This window comes from Macrosteles quadrilineatus, unplaced genomic scaffold (genome assembly GCF_028750875.1).
Source record: "Macrosteles quadrilineatus isolate MER2022 unplaced genomic scaffold, UCM_ALF_1.0 Scaffold_1__1_contigs__length_201487025, whole genome shotgun sequence".
Classification (NCBI taxonomy): domain Eukaryota; kingdom Metazoa; phylum Arthropoda; class Insecta; order Hemiptera; family Cicadellidae; genus Macrosteles; species Macrosteles quadrilineatus.
The window spans coordinates 169,393,277-169,416,934 of record NW_026542594.1 but is presented as its reverse complement, the minus strand read 5'-3'; the positions used below and the strand labels follow the sequence as shown (position 1 = coordinate 169,416,934).

The 23,658-nt window shown below is 36.3% G+C and overlaps 2 protein-coding genes across 4 annotated transcripts; one reads left to right on the top strand and one right to left on the bottom strand.

The window, feature by feature from the left end:
* Positions 1-1,421: 1,421 nt before the first annotated feature.
* Positions 1,422-8,831, top strand: LOC128983173 (methionine aminopeptidase 1-like). Its single transcript, XM_054402357.1, has 8 exons — positions 1,422-1,543; positions 2,643-2,694; positions 3,135-3,379; positions 4,640-4,862; positions 5,538-5,669; positions 6,209-6,352; positions 7,768-7,833; positions 8,611-8,831. Exons 1-8 carry the CDS (start codon positions 1,430-1,432, stop codon positions 8,775-8,777), a joined length of 1,143 nt encoding a protein of 380 aa, XP_054258332.1. The 5' UTR covers positions 1,422-1,429; the 3' UTR covers positions 8,778-8,831.
* Positions 8,832-9,682: 851 nt separating this feature from the next.
* LOC128983172 (dynein light chain Tctex-type protein 2B-like) lies at positions 9,683-22,221 on the bottom strand. 3 transcript variants are annotated; one of them, XM_054402355.1, is made up of 5 exons: positions 22,148-22,221; positions 20,513-20,635; positions 18,401-18,540; positions 9,923-10,056; positions 9,683-9,802 (listed from the first exon to the last, which is right to left on the bottom strand). In XM_054402355.1, exons 2-5 carry the CDS (start codon positions 20,623-20,625, stop codon positions 9,755-9,757), a joined length of 435 nt encoding a protein of 144 aa, XP_054258330.1. In that variant the 5' UTR covers positions 20,626-20,635; positions 22,148-22,221; the 3' UTR covers positions 9,683-9,754. The 3 variants fall into 3 exon arrangements, with proteins under 3 accessions (XP_054258330.1, XP_054258329.1, XP_054258331.1); XM_054402354.1 differs by lacking the exon at positions 22,148-22,221 and adding an exon at positions 21,954-22,136; XM_054402356.1 differs by lacking the exon at positions 22,148-22,221 and adding an exon at positions 21,808-21,855.
* Positions 22,222-23,658: the final 1,437 nt, after the last annotated feature.

Below are 23,658 nucleotides of genomic sequence, written 5' to 3'. Positions count from 1 at the left end.
AACTTTCTTTTTAAGTAAATAATTAGAGAGTGAGGCCCTGGGGCCCTTTAAAGTTTCGTATTTCTCCATAAGATTAACATGGGAAACAAACATTGTTTTGAAACTCCAGCTGTTGTTAGAAATGGAATATTAATAATTGGTCTCCATGGAAGCATGAGAAAATTCACAATGTTTTCATTTACTTTGACATTTAAATGTAAACAACCAGAACTGTCAAATAACTATTTCACAATTTCAGACAGCTGATCAAAAAAAAAAAAAAAATAAAATAACACAACTATGTGGTAGGTTTATTTAATTTTAAACTTTATGATAGATTACTATTTTATTATAAATCTATTTCAACGATTATGAAACAGATTCTTCCCGTTGCGAAGCTAAAGTTAAAAGTGAGAAGAAGAACATATTAATTGTATGCAAACAGTTAATGTGTAAATTATCTATGTTGTATTAAAAATATGTATAGTTTTGGATGTTGGTTTGCGTTTAATGATATAACTTATTAATTATTGAATTTATATTTTAAGGATTTGGCATGTATGCCTATGATAAATAACACCATTTCAGAGTTCTGCCAGTTTTTGCCTAACTCTGTTCTGTAGAGCTTAAAGTAGCCTACACCTTATTTTCTACAAATTGGCTAAATAACTTAGGTACGGTACATTATAAAAGCTGACAGCCTTTTTACGTTGACTTAAATTGTAAGCTTACCTTTTCCCGTCAATGTGCAGTTTGATAGTTAAAAATTAACCCTTTAAACTGGAATAGGACTGTTATGTAAATTGTTAGTATTTCCGTTAGTTAATAATCTTTTAGTCGACTCTTCCTAAATCATCGGAAATTATGACTGTTATTAGTTTTTAAACAAGTCATTTGTTTATAAATAACTCCTGTACTTCTTTGCAATTGCTCGATTTCGAGCAACATGTACACTAGTGTAAGAATAATTAAATAAACGAAACCAGTTAACTAACTTACAGGTTATGTCCATGTCTATAAAAGACTTGTTATTATTATGAGGAGGAGGAAAAAAGGTATATCATAATAATTAAATTTTTATGCAGGAAAAATAATAAAGTTGAGAAGGAACGGAGCTATTTGTAATAAAACGGTTTCGCCTAACCTATTCTATACTTTTTGTCACAGTTGTATTGAACATTATCCCAAACAGTTCCGTGTAACTGTTCCAAAGGTTCTAAAAAAAGGGAGGTGAAATACTGCGGTGAGAAGGTCGTGGAATTTGGATCCTGATTCGTTTATTCCTCATTCCTCGATTATTGCGTGATTCATTCCATTCCTATTCCTGGGTCTGGGGTCTGGTCTGGCCGTCTAATTCCTTTCCTATTATTCCTCCTGGCCTGCTGGGAGTGCTGGGCGACAACGAAACGACAAGGAAGAAGAGAAGACTGAAGGAAGAGAAGACAAGACAATGGCTTCTGCTTCAACACGGAGTTGTGAGACCCCGGGTTGTGTTGAAATTGCTAAATTGCAGTGTCCAACGTGTGTAAAACTCGGCATTCAAGGTTCATATTTCTGCTCTCAGGTAAAATTGTTGTCTTTACTTTTAAATCATATTATACTCTCAAAATTCCTAACCTCCATTAGGCCTAGTTATCCCCATTTTAGGGTTATTTTAAGCCCTAGGTGGGGCTTCTAAATTTACCAAGGATTAGAATGAGCTAGGATTTCTTTCCAGGAAATTATTTTGAGAATACTGAAGTTAATTTAAACAGTCTCCAATCATCACAGAAACTGGGGGTTACCTGTACTAACTCTGCTGGCTACTAGTTCCTTAGACAGATTAATTGTAAATTAACGCTCTAACCTGCCACAAGTCCTGATGGAATAGGCTAACTTAGGCCTACATAAGTTATACAAGTTTGATTAGGTAATGTTTAGTAAAATAAAATTATAAATGCCAAAAATTCTAACAAAAGATGTACAATTAAGAAGAAATGTCATTGAAAGCATACATATTCTTTTACGAAAAGATATACGATAGGATTTGAACCAGGAACCTCTTGCATATCAGCCGAGCACTCTAACCACTTCACCACGATCACTGATGGCTGGTGCCATATCCTTTTATATGCTGGTCATCATATCCTTGTGGTAATTGCGTTCCGGGCCCCTACTACCCGGCGACGTCACTGCCGGACGCCTAATCTGCGTAAAAGATAAGACTTTAACTTATGTTTTAATTTTATTAGCTTACATAAATGAACTCTAAAAGATCAAGAAAAATTATCATCGGGTAATTTGTATCAGAGATTTTGGGCTCATAAATAAACTTACCCTTTATAAAATCTTAAAGTAGGTAGGCTAAGTGAACATAAACAGCCAAAACTTTATTATAAGTTAAGTTTGATGAAAACAAAACCAGAGCACCTAAACATTGAATTGTTCACAGATATTAACAATGTCACAATAACAACACATGCTGAACATAGGCCTAAGGTAATTGCACAAAATCTAGGTAGGCCTACATTTTAAAATTGTATGCAGAACGCATAATTTCTGTTTCCTTTTAGACTGCCTTTTTGGCACTTCTTGTATTTATTAGAATTAGATTAAGAATTTGATGTGTCCTATTGCATTGTTTTTCTTAATGGAATAACAAATTTTGATTTGATTTTTTTCAGGAATGTTTCAAAGGCTATTGGAAAGATCACAAAGTACTCCATAAGATAGCAAGTAAGTCATCTTTGTTAACAAATCTATAGGCTACAATTTAATTAATTTATTATTATCTAGTGTATTGCCATGACTTGCTCCTAGCCAAGTATTCAAAACAAATTTCAAGCCTGTTGGTGAAAGAAATAAAATAGCCTAATGTAAGTATCTGGAAAATCGTACCGGTACTTCAAAATAAGGTTTTCTGCTGCCCTACCTACTTTTTTATTGAGATGCTATAACCAAGTCAATCAGTATCGTTCTTACTGCCGTAAGATGTATGCTTGGGACAATTATTATTAGAACTTATGTCAATTTTATTAGAATTTAGGCTAGAAAGTATAAATGAGCCCTTAGTTTTGAGCGCAATTTTGATTAAGTTTTCACTCGACCCTCACTTAAGCTGTAATTTGCTTAAATATTAGTTATATTTCAAATTTGATTTTATATTTGTTTTACAGAGGGTGAAGGAGTAGATGGGACTGGCTATGCAGACCAATACGACCCATGGCCAAACTTTAGGTTTACCGGCAAACTTCGGCCGTTTCCTCAGAGTACACCGAGGACTGTACCCAAACAAATACCTCGACCAGACTATGCCACTCACCCAACTGGGGTACCAATATCCGAACAACAAGTGAAGCAAGTTGCTCAGATCAAAACTCTCTCTGATGAGGAAATTGAAGGCATGCGGTTAGCTTGCAAGGTAGGGGAATTAATTTATCTGATTTTGTAGAGTGACCGTTTTGATAACTCTTCTATTTGGATTTTCCTGGTTTGGACATAGATTTGGACTCCATTTTCTCCTACTCCTCCACTTAACTTGCAGCTGCAGCTGAATAAATTAGTAAAGCCGGGTTTACACGAGTAGAGTTGTGGGTAGAGTAGAGTTTCTAGTAGAGTAACTCTAAATTGTAATATTACCTTCGTCAGCCAGCTCCTGTATTGTTCCCAATGTTAGGCCCACAGTCGTTTCAGCATCACTGTGTCATCATCAGACTTTTCAGCCAAAAGGCGTCGTTATAACACAAACACATTTTCACATGAAACACACAAATAGTCAAAACGGGGTTTTAAAAAACAGGCCTGTTGAGGCACGTACATTTCCTCTTTCGAGCAAGTAGCTGACTGGAGTCGGTTGCATTGTCGTGTCGGCTGCGGCGTTATCAGCTGTACTTTTCCCCCTTGGTCTTGGTTCTATCCACTGATTTAAAATACTATTTAAGATGAAGTGTGATTTGAATTGTAATTTATCATTTAAAATAAGTTCACTATTGTCATTTTTTATGTGGGCTTTGTAGGTCTCAAATTCTTCCAGGGTATCTAATTTGTTGCCTTTAGTACAGGTGTGAAGGATTTCCAATTCAGTGTCAAGGCTATTTATTTAAGTCATGATTTTCATCTCAGGTGTTGAGCAAAAGTTGATTTTTGTTTGTAGTTTGTAGAAAAAAATATTAATTGATGCTGTGCAAATCTATCTTAGTAAAGTACCTACAAGACTTAGTGTCGAAATTAAAGATACAAGCAAATGCAACCATTTCATTACGAGACTTACCGTATTCTTAGTTACAACCTGTAAAGTTAGCGTATTGTTCCCATTGCTGAGCGTGGGAGCGGAAATGCCGAGATTTCTAGAAACCGAACTGCATTCAAAACAAGTCGGTTAAAACAAACTAATATTTTTTGAGCGAGGGCCTAATCCGATTATCCGTTTAAGCGAGGTCGGTTTAAAGAGTGGGTCTACTGAATCATAATTATGTTGCATATTCAGAACCTAAAACTACAAAATGAAGTTTTATACTAATAGTTACCCTTCTCCTACCAGTATCCTCTGACTGGTCACAAAGTAAAACAAAACCAACCAATCCAAACTGAGGTGATGTGAATATCAGGTCAAAAGAAAAATAGATTTATTTCTTAGCGAATTTATAAAGCATTAAATTTATTACATTTCTGTTTCAAACAGCTAGGCAGAGAAGTGCTGGATGAGGCAGCGAAGATAGTTGACGTTGGAGTGACGACAGATGAAATAGATAGAATCGTCCACGAGGCTTGTATAGAGCGAGACTGCTACCCCTCCCCCCTCAACTACTACCAGTTCCCTCGGTCTTGCTGTACTTCGGTCAATGAAGTTATCTGTCATGGAATACCAGACGTACGACCATTGGCCGACGGTGACATTTGCAATGGTAGGCCTACGGAATTGTTTATGGGATGCAATAATCTGTGAAATGCCTTGTTCATGTTGAGTAGCTTTAATTTTGAAGAAGACTTTGAGTACGAATGTTAGGATTTTCCCACTGCTTATTATGACTGCATGGGGTATACGTTTTGTACATTTTAGGACTTGTAACTAAAAATGAAATGAAGAATTTTATTTAAACTGTCTTGTAATATGTATTAACTGCTAAGGGGTACTTGCCAAGAACAGTGAAAGTTAAGTTCTAAAATAAGTAGGCCTGTCAAATGCAAGCCTGAATGGACCATTTAATTTGTAACAGGTTTTACAGGATTTAATTTTTAACGTCGGTCATATTAATTTTAGGATATCTAAAAAATCATGATAGCTTTGTCGTAAAATGTGATCGTATCATCATAACAACATATCAAAAGAAGCAAAACCTTTTTCATGAATTAGGCTAATCGATTTTGCGTATGTTATTAATGAAAATATATAAAACTCTAACCATATAACATTATTTCTGACAGTAAAAAAATAATAATAGTTTATTTTTATAATTATTTAAAAAAAATTATTGCAGTCAATGAGTTGCCAAAATTAAACTTTAAAATAAACTTAAATGTTATACAGTATACAAGTTCGGTGTTTGGTTATATATTTTTATGATAATATATATTTTCAGTGGATGTGACAGTATATCACAGGAACTTCCACGGAGACTTGAATGAAACTTTTCTTGTGGGTAATGTCAGCGCAGCAGCCAAGAAACTAGTACAGGTTACATGGGAATGTCTCGACCGAGCCATCAGTATAGGTAAGCAGGTGTTGATTCAGTCTACTTTACTTTCGCTTGCAAAGTAGCATTTACAACGGATTTGGTACTCGTTGACGATTTTTAATCATAAGTTTGCAGCAATCCAAATAACCGCTAGTTTTTTCTAGAAAACATGTTAATGTCTGTAACGGTTTTATAGTGCTTACAACAAAAATATAGTTTTCCTCAAGAAGTTAGAAATATTTGTCGTATGTATGTTGTAAAAACTTGTTTTAAACCACTTTTGCGCCAGATATTACACAATAAAATCAAACATTTTGTTGTAAACTCTTTTGTAACACAGATTTAAATGAGGAATAAACTGCTAGTTACCATTACTGTAAGTAAAAGCTTTTGTCTATTCATAAAAATTAAAAACCCTTTGCTGTAAGTTATCAAATGTATTTTTTGTGAGGAAATCCCATTTACCCACTAAACAAAAATTACTTAAAAGTAGAGAAAGAGGTAAGACTATTGACTGGGAGTAACTAAAAGGTTATTTTCCCATAGCCTAAGTTAATGTTCAGTTTTTGTTGCAGTAAAGCCAGGAGAGAAGTATAGAGAGATAGGCAACATAATACAGAAGCACGCACAGGCTAATGGGTTCTCGGTGGTGCGTAGTTACTGCGGTCATGGTATACATCAGCTGTTCCACACGGCCCCCAGCATACCTCACTACGCCAGTGAGTAATTCTACAACTTTTACAAAGTCACATTGTTTTCAAATTATGCAGTGTAATATTTTAGCCCCCAGAGGGGAGGTAATTGCCCGGTGTTGGAACCGGCACTTTAGGTAGGCCACAGTTATGGACGACTGGACAAGCCAGCCTCTTTGGGTTGTTCCCAAAGTGAGATTACCCAGTGACATTCCTCCATCCAGGATGATGGGGTGTTCAGCTCTGCGAGACTTCGGCCTCCCACCTGCCTGTGGCTGTGGTTCTTTGGGCTCTGCCCTTCCTGTTGTGTACGACTGACATTATGTGAGGCATATCCTCGGCTCTGGAAGTAGCCTCTTCCTGGGAAGTGAAAAACGGGCAAGTGCTAGCCCCCAAAGTGGAGGTAACTGCTCGGTGTCGGAATCGGCATTTCAAGTAGGCCATAGTTATGGACGACTGGGCAAGCCAGCTCCTTAGGGGAGAGTCCCCAGTGACATTCTTCCTTCCAGGATGGTGGGGTGTTCAGCTCTCGGAGAGGTGGTAGTGTGCCATCAATCTCCCATCTGTCTGTGGCTATGGTTCTATGGACTTCGGCCCGCTTGTTGTGTGCGACCGACATTTTGTGTGGCAAATCCTCGACTTTGGAAGTAGCCTTTTCCTGGGAGGTGAAAATGGGTGAGTACCCGTAAGCTCACGGGGACACTCTAGGGGAACGGAACTTTCCACAGTGTGAGGACAACGGCTGGTGGTCACACTCCATCAGCTTATCCCTGTCTGGGTATGGTTCTCGCACAGTTGAGTTGAGGGTGTCGCCACCTTTGGTGGATAGGTTCATCGGGTGGGTCCCACTTCTATACCTGCCTCCTTTTGAGAAACCCTGGTGGCCTGGCAGTGATGTTGGGCTAGATGGGCAAACAAAGTAGATTGGGTGCTGGGATCAAGCTCGCTGGGGGTATCGGGGGATCTATCGCCCTGGTTATCCCTGGTTACCCAGTGAATGGGTAGTCCTCGATCGGGTAGTGGTGTAAATAGGCTGACGGTCCCCTTCCTCCTGGCTATGATGGCAAGTTTCGGCCTGTCAGGGATTAAATAGGTCCAGAGTGTTGCTTGCACTGTGTTGCGTTCAGGAAATTCCATTATGGTCCTTCAGGGTTTCGGCCCTGGTGGAACCAATTTGGAGTGTACGTGCGACCAAGGTATCCCTGGTTAGGATTGAGGGGTAACCCTCTTTCCGAAGGGTTGCTTCGGCAGCCGGTGAGCTTGATGGCCTTAAGTCCACCCATGGTGTGTTCAAAGTTAGTGTGTAAGCTCCGGCTGACACTATGGGACCCGGGTTAAGTAATAGGTACCGGGTAGCCGTCCAGGTGTCTTGGCTCCTTCGACAAAAATGTATGGTAGTGTAATATTTTAACCTTATTTACCAATGAAACTTTGTTTTTCAGAGAACAAGGCAGTGGGAGTAATGAAAGCAGGACATTGTTTCACAATTGAGCCAATGATTTCTCAAGGTGAGTTATATTTTGTAGGAAAGCCAAGAGGCTTGTTAAGTATTGTTTTGAAAAGTGATAAGAGTTCAGCTGGTTTACTTAACAAAAATAAACTGCTAGAGCTGAAAGATACACAAATAAAAGATGACAGAACATACTGTATATCGATAATTTTTTCCTAATGCAGAACTTCTTCAGACAGTAGATTGAAGAGATATTTCAAGATAAGTTCAACTTCTGAGTCATATTAAGTCGGTATTTTATACATACAGTGATACAGTACAGTACACTCAATTATCCGAGTCATATTAAGTCGGTATTTTATACATACAGTGATACAGTACAGTACACTCAATTATCCGAGCCCTCTGGTCCGAGGTTGTTTTAAGCTTAATATATGCCTCATAATACATGGAGAAAGTATTGTTTGTGTTGATATCTGTATGTGTGTCTGTGCTGCATGTATGTTTGTGGATGTGTACAGAGCTATCGACTACACCTGTGATTCAATTTTGATGAAATTCAGTTTGTGGTTGCTAATCAATGCTGTCTCTTAAGAGTTTTCCCAATTTTAATTTTTAATGATGGTTTCCTCATAAAAAACATAAATAGTAAAAAATATAATTTTTACTAAAATTGCTGAAACAATTTTGTTTTAGCCCTTTAAACTTTGAACAAAATAAAACATCTGCCAACACTTATGGCAAAAGATTATTGCTATTTTTGTAACTATTCCCATAAAAACTCATTGTTACCCCCCACTGTTAGCCCCGTATAATGTTTTGTACTGTTATGTAGGTACTTGGAGAGATGAACTATGGCCAGACAAGTGGACTGCTGTCACAGCAGACGGCCAACTGTCTGCCCAGTTTGAACACACGTTACTGGTCACAGAGACTGGTGTTGACATACTCACTGCCCGGTTACAACGTAATGGCCAACCCTACTTCATGGACAAATTATAGTCAAGTGCCTTATTAAGCCAATGTGTATTTAATTATATATTTGCATTCTTCTCATGTAGTTTTATTTCCTGTATTGATTCAATTGTTGCTGTGGAGAATTTTGTCATCAAAGTATGTCGGAAAAACTATCCTCCATTTTCCCAACTTTCATAATGATTTGAAAATACCATAAATTGAAAAAAGCACAAGATACTACATTTCTGTTAATAGTTTTGATTCAAATTCTATAAATAAGACAATCCAGATGATACCTGATTTTACATTCCAATATTCCATCAATCAGTAAAACATGTATTCATCAAAATACAAGGTTGTATCTTTGACTAAATTATTGTTACCACTAGACTTTCCATCCTCATTTTAAATTTGTCGCCAGATTTTTTATCAAAATTTACATAGTTGATGTGAGCCACTTAAACAAATTTCTGTTGTGTACACACTTTTTACCAAGTTAAAAACTAATGGAATGCTTTATGGTGCTATAAAGCAACTGTTATTTTACCCATCAACCTTAACAAAGTGTCTACTTCAGTATCCAAATAAATCAATTATGTTTGAATTGCTTTGAGAAGGCTGCACTGTCGTGTTCACTAAAGTAGGCCTAACATGGCACGGTACAATTTAAGTAATATTAAAAAATGTGAATTACGTTATATCACTGGATTGCTTAGTCTTCAACTACTATTGAAGATTTACTTACACTGTAAAACTACCACTAGATTAACTAGATACAGGTATAATACTTAAACTGACTTGACGAATTCTCAATTATTTCCAACTTGTTTTTTAACTAATATCATTGACTATTAAGTCAAAGCTTAATATACAGATAAACCACCAATGACAAATATTTGCCAGACATTTTTTAAAGTTTGTTAAGGAAAAAATTGTCAAATACTAATTTTGCTTATACCATAAATTTTTATTTACAAGAGGAAATGTGATCAGTGCAGAGGCGTTCTCAGTTGGAGCAGAGTTCAATAGAAGTAAACTGCAAATACAGCTGCCATGCAGAAAAAATTTCCCTGAAAAGATTAAATGTGATCAGAAATGTTATAGAATTAGGAGTTGAAATGAATGATTTAGGAGTTAAAGTAAAATATTCCTTTACTGTTCTACTGTTTGTGATAACATCGTTCCCTTACGTTCAAAAAGGTGTTGGAGGCGCAAACATCTGCATCGGCATCCCAGAAGCAACGTGACGCACTACTGATGCCTGCTCCTCTCTGGTCACCCATCACAACATTCACCACAAACTTGTACTTGACATAGTCCATCTCTGGAACAAACGGTGGATATTGCCATTGACTATCATAGAATAGACTTCTCTTGTAATGTTAAAATTTGAAGCCAAGAAAATAGTATGAAGTTCAGGACCATCTCACCAGAGGGTACTAAAGTGTATATGGTTAAATATTAATTAAAATCAAATGCAGTACAGGGTGACTGCCGGGAACCGGACAAATTTGCAACAGCTGTTACATTGTTGCTACACGTGCTAGGAAGATTGAGGTTAAGTCATTGTTTTGAGTGAGCTTTACCATTTTAGTCACGATGGATCAGTGGTCAGTTCAGCATCGTGTTTTTGCATATGACACATTTATTAAATATGGCGAATCCGTTATCAAAACACAGCGTATCTTCCGACGCCACTTTAATATTGCGCGAAATGACACGGTTCCAAGCCGGAATACATTGCTAAGATGCGTGCACAAGTTCAGAACAACAGGAAAAGTATCAAAGAAAAAGCCACCCGGTCCAGCAAGAACAGTGAGAACACCAGACAACATCGCCACAGTGAGAATTGCTTTGATGAGGAGCCGGGGTCGCTCTGCACGAAGACACGCACAAGAGCTACGCATGAAGCGTGATTCCGTCAGAATAATTTTAAAATCAGATTTGAAATTTCATCCCTACAAAATACAGGTGGTACAGCAACTGAAAGAGAGGGACTATGGACAAAGAGAAGATTTCGCAGTATGTATGCAGGTGTTGTTTACTGATAATCCTGATGTAATGATGTTAATGAGCGACGAAGCTCACTTCCACTTAAACGGTTCAGTGAACAAACAAAACTTACGATATTGGGCTCCTGAAAATCCATGTAACTTTCATGAAAAACCACTCCACTCTCCAAAAGTAACGTTTTGGTGTGCTGTAGGCCACTTTGGGATAATTGGTCTGTACTTTTTTTAGGAAAATGGAGTCACAGTGACAGTGAATTCTGCACGCTATGTTCACATGTTGGAAACATATCTCAAGCCACAACTTTGGAGGCGAGGAATAAACGTGAAAAATGTTTACTTCCAACAAGATGGGGCCACAGCGCATACTGCCGCTGCATCGATGCGAGTTGTGAAGAAGATGTTCCCTGGCAAGTTGATTTCACGTTTTGGTGACGTGCCGTGGCTGCCGAGGTCACCAGATTTGTCGCCCTGTGACTATTTCTTATGGGGGTATTTGAAAGCTTGTGTCTATGTTCACAAACCACGAACATTATTGCAGCTAAAAGATGCAATCACCGAAGAGGTGAATTTGATTGGACAAGACATGTTGATGAGAGTGCTGTAATGATTTTCTACAGAGGTTGGAAACCTGTATCCAGGTTAACGGCCATCACATGCATGATATCATCTTTAAGAAATAAATCCAAACTAGGATAAAAGGTTCCATAAAACATATGTTTTTTTAAAATGGTATGTTTTCACCAATATATATTCAACAATTAAATAGTTTTACTATATAAAATAAGGTTGTACTATTCATTTAAAAAACGTCCGGTTCCCGGCAGTCACCCTGTATCATAGTAAACAGCTGATCGTTTTATCACTTGCCACAGAATATTGTCATTGATTGGAAGACCATCTCAACAGATTGTACCGCCTTCTTTTTTGCTTCGGATTTTTCCATTACTTGCGAAGTCTATTCTGTGTATAGGCAATGATATTTCTACAAAGAGAAAGAAGATGTGTTAATATCAATATTCTATATCAGCATACTTGGGAAAAACGAATAGAAATATTAACGAATAGCGCTATTCGTTCGTTTTTTCGGCTAACTTCTATTTTAGTCGATACTTTTTAAAAAGAGCTCGAAATAACTTCTACTCAGTTAGTTTTATAGCCAGCGAATAGATAATATATTCGCTGGTTTTAAATCGTTAAGTTTTTGGTCAGGCGAAAGTGTTTCCAATAGCCTACGGGTTATTTATTTGACGTGTTCAGTGAGGGTTGCGAGCGTACGTGAGAGGTCAGCGCCCTTGTGACAAACAACGTGGGGGGTGGGAAAAGAGAAAGTCAAAGTCCAGTCGCTTTGGTATGCAGCGGACCCAGGGGGCGGGACAATGGCAGCCAATAACAACACCCCAAGCACCGAAGGGTGGGAAGGGGGGTGTTTGTTTGGCGATTGATATGTAATCTCAAGTGTCAAAACAATGTCTTCACTTCAGTCGAAGTTCATTATCTTATCTGACCGTTGACCGTGACAGGTGTTAGTTCATTTGTTTTCGCCCAAGTGTTTTTGGTTGTCTTGTCGGTATACATATTTTAGTGATAGTAAAAAATTTGTTATACAATAGTTATTAAGGTGAACAGTGTTGATTAAGTACAGTAGATTAATAATATTGGTTTCCAATGGCGGGCGAGTGTGATATTAAGTGGCCAAACTTAAGTGACATATTCCAACAATTCTTTGTTTCTGTTGTTTTTTCTTTGAACAATATTCCAACAAGTTGAAAAAAATGAAAACGTTCGACTAGCGTTGAAATGTTTATTGTGTTTACCCAAAACAAAAATAATTAAAGCATCAGTCACAAGTGCTTCGAATTTGAGAGCGCATATTAAGGTATGTAAGTGGAGAAAAAGTATGATGGTCTCGTTGTTAACTTTAAGGGATTATAAATTTTTTTAATGAATATAATTTATATTTTTAAGTACAGTTATAGTGTTTTTCTCAATGCTTTTCCCATGCTCTTATAAACACTATCTCGCCACAAATAGGTCACTTTCAAAACTAGGAGTTAACTATACTTTTATCACACTGGGAAAACTACTTCATCAGCCTTTAAAAAGTATCTGATATTTCGTAATACATTAATTGTTTCTAAGTTAAACACAATACGGCTGTACAATTAATTTTACAGTAACATTCAACTAATTGAACGTCAACAAACTGTGTTTTGAGTTTAACCTAACCGGGAACTTCAGCTGTAACTTATGTTTGTGTATCGAAAGTAATGTTTATGTCAGGAAAGGTGAGATGATCACTATTTGTTTTTGAACTATTGAATACAGAGTGATGACAAGATTTGTATCACCTTTGTCGGGGAAATAAATATGTGCCCTCGAGTTTGAGCCTAAATCTCTCAGAGATTATTGATCCGATTTTGTTGAAACAAAAGTTAAGTATAAGCTGGTTTAAATAAATTTTACGTGGTGTCAATTAAAAAATTTCCGTTCACCAGAAAAATGTATATAGTTAGTTGAAAGATCCTAAAAAGTACCGGGTTTTAAGTAACTTTGCACTAACACTGAAGTTAAAAATGTATTTTTAAACAAACCACTGAGCCAATCTTTCTGAAATTTTTATGGGTTATTGGTAGGTTCATTGTTAACATTTCCATGCATTAAAAAAATGTATTCACAGTAGTTTTTATACTACTGTTAATTTTTAAAACGTATGCTAACATCGTTAATAAGGCACTGAAAATTACGTTCAAAATATCATCGTGTATATTTGAAGTTAACTTATTGTGACGTATTTGTTTCATGGTTCTAGTGAATATTTTGTTAGTAATTTTTTGTTACATCATAAAACAGTAAGTTAACTATAAATATACACGCACATCGGCAACGTCGCAGTGGCGCACGCGCTCCCGCCCGGCTGGGAAATATGGTACAAATATCAGGCGACCCGGCCCGCTGCCAGTCACGGGAGAAATTTTTGTTTACAAATGTAAATCTGTTTAAAATCCACCTTTGTTCGCATTATAAATCTAAAATCTGTCATATTGGTGTTATTACTTGTGTCACGGCAAACACTATGGTATTTTGAACGAAATTTTCAGTGTCTTATTAACGATGTAAGCATACGTTTTAAAAATTAACGGCAACATAAAAACTACTGTGAATACAATTTTGTAAATGCACATATATGTTATTAATGAACCTTATATTTAATTTTGTTTCAACAAAATCGGGTAATTCATCTCAGAGATATTTTGGCTCAAACTCGAGTACACATATTTATTTCCTCGATAGTAATTTTTGTAGCAAAAGTATTTATTAATAACATGTTGCAATACTTGCAATTGTGGGATTTTTCAAGATTTGTTTAAATTGACTAACAAGTCAGATTTCATCAATTATTTTATGCTGCGATTAACAATATTTGGCTTCCATTTTAGGGTATAATTATCATTGCTATGAAAACATAGTGTACTGTACTATTACTTAGTGTTAACTATTCAAATTGTTTTTTAGGCCACACATCCTTCTAAGATTTTGGATTTCAATGAAAAAATTGAAAAAAAGGGTCGCAAACGAAAAAATGACTGTACTGATATTACCGAGCCTGTGCTAAAATCATTCTAGTATTTAATTAAAACACAATTAGTAACCAAAGATGTGTCATTATTTCATTACATATTAAATCCTTTAAAACAACTGTCCTGTCCAACAAACAGCTATCTTCTACGAATGTCGAAAACTAACTTTATTTTCTATCAGTTAGTTTTTCAACTAACTAATAACTTCTATCAGTTACTTTTTAAACCAACTAACTAGTAACTTCTATCAGTTACTTTTCATGGGACTAACTTCTAACTTCTAACTAGTTAGAAATTTTGACTAACTTTCCCAACTATAATATCAGTGTAAATTATGTAATTCTTAGGATCGTCTAAATATCAGAGATTGTTGTTTTTTTTTCTCATACTCTCTGCTCTAGAATCTCTCCTCTTCTCCATTTTATTGGCCCAAATTGAAATCATAAATGATTTGTTAGCCACAGTCATGGTCAGTTGATACATTAAAATTCAATTTTTGGGCCTACACAATATGATTAGGTGTCTAGTATGATGACAGAATCTATTTAGTAGAGTTTTAGTTTTGTGATTCACAAGCAAAGTAATTTTTTACACAAGAATTTAGTCAAGAAGTACAATAGAATCCCTCATACCGGTACCCGACCATGACGGAACCGGGCCATGGTCAGAACAGCCAAAATGTCGGATATCGGGAGAAGCACAACCAACAGTTTTACATTGGTAATTGTCTCCCGCGACCACGAAAACAACCGTGAGCGTAACTTGCCGTCTCCGCCACTTCGGTGATCGTATCCCACGATGGCGGTCAGTGGTGATCGTCTACTGTGATTACGTCCGCGATCGGCCGACTAAAAATTCCCTTGTTATTCTTATGGAGGATATTGTACAAATTTTGTAGTTTGCTTGTTTATGGATATATTTTGATCAAACTTGACAAATTTTTTTTTTTTATACTAGGCTACTGTATTAATATTTTACTAAAAACCACACTTTATTAGTTTCCCTGTAGCAGCAAACCTAGGTACTCGTTAAAGCGAATGTTATTTAAATAGACTTACAGTAGACTCCCTCATATCCGGACCTCGGTCTATATGGTTACTGGCCTCGGCCAGTATGGATAACGGGTTTTCCGGTTAAGCTGAGGTCCCCGAAACTCGTTAAAACGGACCGTTTACGGCGATATTCAACTTAAATTTAGGAGAGCATTGTATTTAGACATGTGATCACTGGTCTCAAATCTTTCCCCCGAGAACAGTTGTTTCAGTACCGTCCACTGCCTGCCGATCTAGTCCGGTTAAACGAATGTGCTGATAAAAATTGTCCGATTAAAGAGATGTCATTTCCGTCGAGTGTAGTCCAGTTAAAAGGTGTCCGGATGAGGGAGTCTACTGTAATTGAAAATCAATTCAGCCAATGGAAATTTGCTTAGACGGCTGGTTTGCTGCGGCGGGAGTATTTTTTTAAAAATATGTTACATAAACCAAAACTCAGAAACTTCAAATACCATTACATGTCAAGCTACATATCATGAAAAAAATGTAGGTATTGGGATTTATAAGCAGCTTTCAAATTTAAACTTTAGCCATATATCTTTTAGTTTTCTAACAATCAACTAAAAACCTGTTTTACCCAAATAACTCGTGTTAATTATTTCTTGTTCTACATTTTGTGTCACAAGGTCCAAAGAGATACGGCACTGCAAACAATTAACATGCATTTTGTATGTAATGGTTGAAATATATTTTTGATTGATAACTAAAAGAGAAAAACATGCTTGGAATCAAAATAACTTTAAAATGATACATAATTTTCTGCTATTTTTCAGTTTTGGCAATGTAACTATTATCTTAAATATTCCGGTTAATTTAAATTTTGGTTTTTATAATAATAATATATACTAGTGTACATGTTGCTCGAATTCGAGCAATTGGAAAGTATTACAGGAGTTATTTCAAAACGAATAACAGTCATATTTACAATGAGTTTAAAAGAGTCAACTCAAAGATTACCGGTGTGTAACTCAGTAACTCAGACCATGTTTGTCTTCGTTATTGATAAACCTTAACCCTCCCAGTGTTACTTGACGAAAATTCGACAAGCAGCACACTTTGTGTAGTGTTACTTGTCGATTTTTCGACACGCAGACATCGTTTACGGCGAAGGCTCTATGACTGACTGAATCGGATTGAACTGGATCGAGTTAGGTATCGTTCTTTCCGTAATATTCTAAGCTTTCTCCAGAGGTCTGTCTCTAAGCGCTATTCATTTTAGTTCCGAAAATATTGTAGCAGACAGCTGACGTGCGTGTATTTGTAAACAGCTAGGTTCCCCCGGACCGATGACTGATGTGTTTTATTACGTTTATCATTGTTTTAGTGTTAAAAATCAAAAGTAGTGATATACGTGGTGCATTATAAGAAGATTTAAGTGGTTTTGAAGTGCTGGTTGATGATCCTGAAGAAGTAGGTAGTGATATTGATGTAAATTATCAGCCAGATTCCTAGCTATGGTTAGGCTATGCATTCTTAGCTAAACGCTATGTACTGAAATCAGTTTTTTGCCCATAACTTATTTATTTGCAAATCTACTTCCTTATATTATTATATATTTGTAATCCTCATAAAATTTAGAACAAAGTGGCTATTTTCAAATATTTATAGGCCTATAATTTATACAATTTCATTGAGCGCGAACTTATTTTTTTTTTGAAAATTTTCGAAATTATATTTTTTTTATCTAAAAATTTTTTTTTTGAAAAAATGTTCCTTATGTTTTATATATAATATTGAAGCCCATGATTTTCCAAACAAAATGGTATATAGAACATTAGAATTAACATTGTTTTAAGCTTCTCAGATCCGTTTTAATAAAACCTTGCAAATGCGCCAAAAATAGGTGGACATTAAGGCCTAAACTATGGACACTTGGAGGGTTAAAGCATTCCGGCCGGTTTTCTCCTTCTCAAAATGCCTCGCTGTACAGGCAACACAGGTCATTTGATAGAGGGCCAATTGAGAACGAAAAGTCGTTTTGGGGTATTGTAGGGCGCATTTGTAACCTAATAGTTTAGATTGTCCAGGGTCAGGTGCTGGGACTGTGATGAGTTAAGCCTATTACGCGCCACTGTTCTGTAGCTGCGGTCGTTATCACGACTACGCCTCCTGTCTATGTTTCGTTGTTGTCGCGTTGGAGGCATTTAAAAGAAAAAAAAAACAACAAATAAACAAATTATAGCTACCGGTACACAAAACAACGCTAAATGCACAAATTTAAGTTACAATCATGCTAACACGATCCGCCATAGCGTCACAAAACAACGATAAATACACAAATTTAAGATACTGTATAACCATACTAACACGATCCGTCTTGGGGGTTATATTTACACAAACTCAAATAGTAAATAAATGTAGGCCTACTCAATGCGTTTCATTGAATTGAGAAATAAATAACAGCAATTAAATTATACAGCTGATCAAAATGTAAACAATTATGTTCTTCATAAGGATAACATGAGAACTTTCAATGCCACTGGGGCAGAGCCCAAGGGACTTAAAAAAAAATGTAAGGCCAGTTTGCAAATCTACGCGACACGCTCTTTCCAATGAGACGCCAATGGATAAAATCGGTTAAGAAATGGCGGAGGAGTTCAACCGACAAAGTTTCATGTAGCGTATTAATTATATAGATTGCAAAAGTACATTGTACTTAAATTAATAAAACATTTTTCATATAAAGAGCAGTGCTTTTAAAGACGAATGAAATAGTCAGATTCAGACTCCACTAAAATGTTTGTATTGAAAAGAGTTTCCAAATGATACATCATAAGACACATGTTTGTATTTGACAATTGTGAGGACTTGAACTAGTGAACCTATGGATTTGTACCACACCCTGCATTCTTATTTCAATTAAAAGTAAATATCTTTAAGTTAATATTTGGGTTGATCTAGAAAGGGTGAAATTCTTTTCATCATCATTGTTGAACCAAAAGTTTGTCTGAAATCAATAGGCTGTGGCCATCTTACAGGATTAACCCTGTATAATTTAATGAGTAATGACTAAACAAAGTTCTAACCTCTACATTTTTGTTTGATTTTTATAGCAAGGCTTTTCACAAGTTCCTTTTTCTCGTTTTCATCTTCAGGGTATGATTTGTCTCCTAGATTCTCTTGCAGGACAGAATAGATTATTTCTCTTGCCTGTTGAGGCTTGAATCTGAAATAAAAACAGAGGAAAATACTATTACGCACACAGATGGCCAGTCTGTAGTGTGAGACTCCAGAATGAATCAAACTACTCACTAATTTACTATTTTGGACACAGGCCTGGGATTGTCAAATTCCTCAAATCAGGCCAACATGTGACCTAGCTCCAGGGCTCACACCGTTTCTGGCATTGAATTCTTTTATGACCAAAAACGCATCTCGGTCAAGGTCAAGCTTCTTAGCGCAGTGAATAACCTGGAATAATGTGACCATAGACAAAAAGAATGAAATATAGACTGTCAGCCGTGCTGCGGTTGCCATGGTTACCATAGGTTCCGGCGCACACCGCTGTAGTTTACGTAGCGCGTACGCCGTAACTACCGTGGTGCTCCAAGCGGTGTGCGCCAGAACCTATGGTAACCGCAGCACAGCTGACGGTCTATATTTCATTCTTTTTGTCTATGATGGGACACACATGTTTAATTGTCCTCATCCTCCATCATCATTGGGAGGACCATGTTCACTGACAACAGCCCTACATTGCGTTGAGCCTTCTTCAACAGGGGCGTTCCTGACACGGACAGCGGAAAAAGTGTGTTCCACGTCATCAGTGCCCGGGCAGTATGCAATCAAGTGACACAGCTTTGCTAATCTGTAACAGGTATGACCGGAATAATCCATGTCCTGTGAGGGTGAGGTAATAATCCACCTCTCCGTACCGCCTATCAACCGAAGGTTGGACTTGCTGAACCTTGTCTCCTGTTCCCAGCTCTCCTGCCAGAGCTGGTAGGTGCGGGTGCACTAACCTCTTCTTGCCTGGTTTTCTCCACACCACTGATGAATTGCATTTCTCTTAACCGCCAAAAGTTTGACGGGGATGACTCCAAAGGCCAACAGGATGGCTGGGTTTAGACACTGTTCTGTACGCGGACGCTGCTATCTGGCAAGCCACATTCTGTATACCTCCTTATTGAACGTGTGCTTACCCACACTTCCGCATCGTACAGGAGTACAGGACTGGACTGTAGACATCAACAGAGTTCTGCAACTGGACCGCGGACATTGGCCATTAAACCACCTTAGCCAGCTAAGCTTACTGTCCACCATGAACCCAAGGTACTTGGCAGTACAAACAGTTCGGACTTCAAAGTCCTCCATCCTCAACGGCACAATGGTGTCAATCCTCGTTTTGGTCAGAATCTTTATGTTGGTTTTGCTCAGAGCGAGTGAGAGACCGTTGTCTGCTATCCATGCGTTGATGGTGCGAATGGCTCGGTTCAGTTTCAGCTTGGCCAGCTCAACGCAATGTGCAGCTATTAAAGCCGTAACATCATCTGCGTACCCAACTAAAACTGTTTCCTCAAGCATCTCAGGCCAAATAATATACTTGCTACTATTATATTCAACCATGATCCCTATGCGTTAAAAATACAGACAAAAATGGACAGTTATAAAATATATATTTGCTTAGAAGGCATTTTATCATTGAATAGGCTATTGGATACTGAGTTTGTATTAATAAGTTAGTCAAAGCTTTTATAAACAGCTCTAATAACATTCACCCAAAGTTGGAATAATTATGAAGCAACTAATACGTCCAAATCAGATTTTTGCTCTGCACACTATTCAATTAGACTCTGAGGGGACTTAATTTGCCATAGTGTTCCAGAGTAATTTAATTGCCGCTCATTGGTTCTTGTCTAAATATTTGTAAGCAATAAAATCTATATATAATGTAGGCTAACTTACAAAATGCTGAAGAGTTAAAACATTTTAAAAAGAAAATGAACAAGGGGCCTAAAATAAAAAATCTTTAGGCCTGGTTCCATAAAGTAAGAAAAAGTCCCTCGTAAAATATTGTTGCAATGCTAGATGGAGAACATTGTTACCTTAACTTCTTCAAAGATTAGGGCAGCTACTGTTGGCCACATTTGGAAAATCTTTTATTTGATCATTGATCCGTAGACATCATCAATACTCACTTTTCATCAAGGCTTGGTTTGATTTGAAAAGTTGTCAAAAGAGTGTTGTCCTCTTGCTGATCCAGGAGGTCTACCTGCGGCTCTTCAACAGCTTCTTCATCGCCGCCAACCATTTTAAACACACTATATTCACAAAATATTTAATTAAGCATTATGAATTTTTTCAGAAAACAATAATAAATTTGAAAAAATTTAACTAGCCTACATAAAATGTTTTGTGAAAAACAAAAAATAAAACATTGAATGTTCGCCTATTGGGTCTGATGAAGATTGGAGTGTCCAATCAAAATTGATCACCACTCACCATTTTTTATATGTAGCCTACCTATTTAACGTCTTGTGAGTCAACAGTTCAAGTGTAAATATATTATTACAAGTGTTATTAAACATATTTTTTGTTTTTCATGTAAATTAATAACTTATACGATGCTGATCAAGAAGATATTTATAAAATGTTTGTAATGTTTAAAATGTTTTAAAATTGAAAATCTTAAAATGTGATATGCCTAATACCATTTTTAAATGAAGTTATAACATAAGTTACATAAGACATAAGTTAAGTTAGACTAAGTTATATATATATTTTAGCAGGCCTGGTGCTAGTGTAAGATAAGTTTTAGTGTCAACTTATCAATGATTAACCAAAGTTTGGATGAAGATAAGCTGTTGTTAGGTATAATAATGTACAACTTTATATGACATAACGTAAGAACACATAATTTCAGGTTTTACTTTGACAACAGGGGAATTTTTTGTAAGGGAATAATCCAACCCTAGTCTTGTTCCTCTCTAACGTTGAACTTTTTTTTAGATAGCAACATTAGTTTATACTAGCCCAAATAATGGCAAATGGCATACAAAGTTAGGTATGACAAATGACAAATGACAAACTTTTATTGCCTTTAAAACATGTATATGGAAACAATCACACTTTGAATCAAACTGGCAACCTACAGATTTGTCGGCATAACCACTTGGTTTCCCAGATAATAATTAGGCCTAATCAAATAAGTCAGAGAAAATAAGAAATGTAACCTGGATAATAAGGACTACCTGTACTTCATTATTAAAAACCTGATTCTTTATGTTCTCTGCTATCTCATTTGAGTTAGCCTATCATCTTTCTTAACTAACAAGGCCATGTTGTGTTAAGTAAGGTACTAATTGAAGATGTTCTTGCAGCTTATGTATGAATAGAATGCTATTATATTAACTAGTAGATCTAGACAACATTAACTAGATGTATTAATAAGCTACCAAAAATTAATAAATAAATAAAATAAGTTGTTACCAACCTGCATGTACTTAATATAACCTCTTGCTAATAGAAGAGTTGTGGTAAGTAGGTAGATTGAATACCCTTTATATAACTGAACTGTATTTAGTTGATTGGTCATTGAAAGTAACTAATGCTTAAGTCCTAGCATTACTATAAACCTACCTTTAGGTAGTCAATGGTCCTAATCTAGGTGTATAGGGGTCAGGGGAACAAGTTAACCTATTACAATATTCACAACTGTTCTTAATTTTAGATATATTGGTAGTTCAAGAATTTAGGTGAAAAAGTAGCATTGATTAGAACTCGCGGTGTATTTTTATTAAAACTATATGTTAGCTAAAAAGACAATAACTTAATCATAAGACGACACTAGAATTATTGACAATACGAATATAATCTTTGTTGATATAATATAAATAAACAATCAAGATGAAGTTTCGCGCGACCATGGAAACCATGGAGATACAAGATCCCAACCCAAGGTCCACTAAAGTAAATTTCCGAAGTGTTATAAATCAAAAATACAAATATCGAAAATGTACTATAATCACGTTAAGTCATAGACTAAATAACACAAGCACACTCACTATGGGAGTATGTTTTAGCCATGGTTAAGTGTTATAGCTCATTCTAAATAATAAATGGTAAATAAGATCAAACTAATATTATGACAAAGATGAACAATAACAATTCAAAAACTAATTACAAATTCTATGATCTGCTGTTAATTTATAAAGTACTCTGAAATGTTAAGGCTGTAATATAGTCTATTAGTAGTTATAACAATCTGTGCCCCATAAATTTGAGCTCACTCATAAGCTTAAGTCATAAAGTCGTTTATTTAGCAAAACAAAAAATGCATTATAGCTTCGTCAAAACATAATTAAGTATTTCAATTAACTAAAAAAATCTCTTATCTAAATTAAAACTGCCAACCATGCTACTGTATTTACACTACCAGTTCTAGGGCAAAGAAACTCAAACGCTGCAGAAGCATTATCCAGCAAACAATTCTTTAGCCTTTTCTGGTTATATTTCTATCCTGTTCGGTCTTTAGGGAAGGAGGGAGGTTATTAAAAAGCTTGAAGGCATTGTATTGAATATTCTTTTGGAAGAATGACGTTGAGTGATTAGGAATTGCAAGGTCAGATGAATTACGAAAACCCCGTCCCCGTGGTTCGATCATGCTGGTTTACGAACTCATTCAAGTTTATTCCACCTTACACCTTTCAAACAAAATTTTATCAAAAGTAAATCGGTCCCGGGCTCAAGTCTTACAATGAGACCTACGGTAATGTCGGTAATAGCTACTTCCCTATAGGTAAATTCGCTAATACGTTACGGTCGTCGGTGGCACTGATGATGGGACTGACTCGTACTGGGTTAAGGCAAAGAGAATAGACAATTATTCTGGTGGTCTATTGTCTGTGGTCAAGGGTAACAGTGCCGACCGTAACGAATATGTACCCTGCTGCTCGTGTTGCAGTCGCAGGGCAACCGCGGCCGCGAAGTGAACAATAAGATATATATTGTAAATATGTGTATATTGTGTAAGAAATTAGTGTAAGAGGAAAAGCTCCATGAAGATGCCGCACTTAGCTGCAAAATGCGCATAGAGTGATTAACATTGTTCAGGCACAAATAGGTAAATAAAAATGTAATAGTGCTTAATCAATGCTCATAATTACAATGCCATCCGTCAGCTAAGCAGCCAGTTGTTGTGCTATGATCAACAAAATGAATTTTATTCAGAAATATGTAAATAAATATAGAATGGTAGTAAAATACATCTGGAAAAATTATGAAATCATAGAAATGTGTTTAGAGTTTATTTTATAACCAATCATTACTAAATTAATTTTTAAAT

Excerpts from the sequence above, each read along its gene's own strand:
- LOC128983173 (XM_054402357.1), top strand. The coding sequence starts at position 1,430 with ATGGCTTCTGCTTCAACACGGAGTTGTGAGACCCCGGGTTGTGTTGAA. Across the intron at positions 2,695-3,134 it reads AGTACTCCATAAGATAGCAA|AGGGTGAAGGAGTAGATGGG; the intron begins GTAAGTCATCTT and ends TTTGTTTTACAG. Across the intron at positions 4,863-5,537 it reads CGACGGTGACATTTGCAATG|TGGATGTGACAGTATATCAC; the intron begins GTAGGCCTACGG and ends ATATATTTTCAG.
- LOC128983172 (XM_054402355.1), bottom strand. The coding sequence starts at position 20,625 with ATGGTTGGCGGCGATGAAGAAGCTGTTGAAGAGCCGCAGGTAGACCTC. Across the intron at positions 18,541-20,512 it reads AAACCAAGCCTTGATGAAAA|ATTCAAGCCTCAACAGGCAA; the intron begins GTGAGTATTGAT and ends TTTTTATTTCAG. Across the intron at positions 10,057-18,400 it reads AATCAAACAAAAATGTAGAG|AGATGGACTATGTCAAGTAC; the intron begins GTTAGAACTTTG and ends CGTTTGTTCCAG.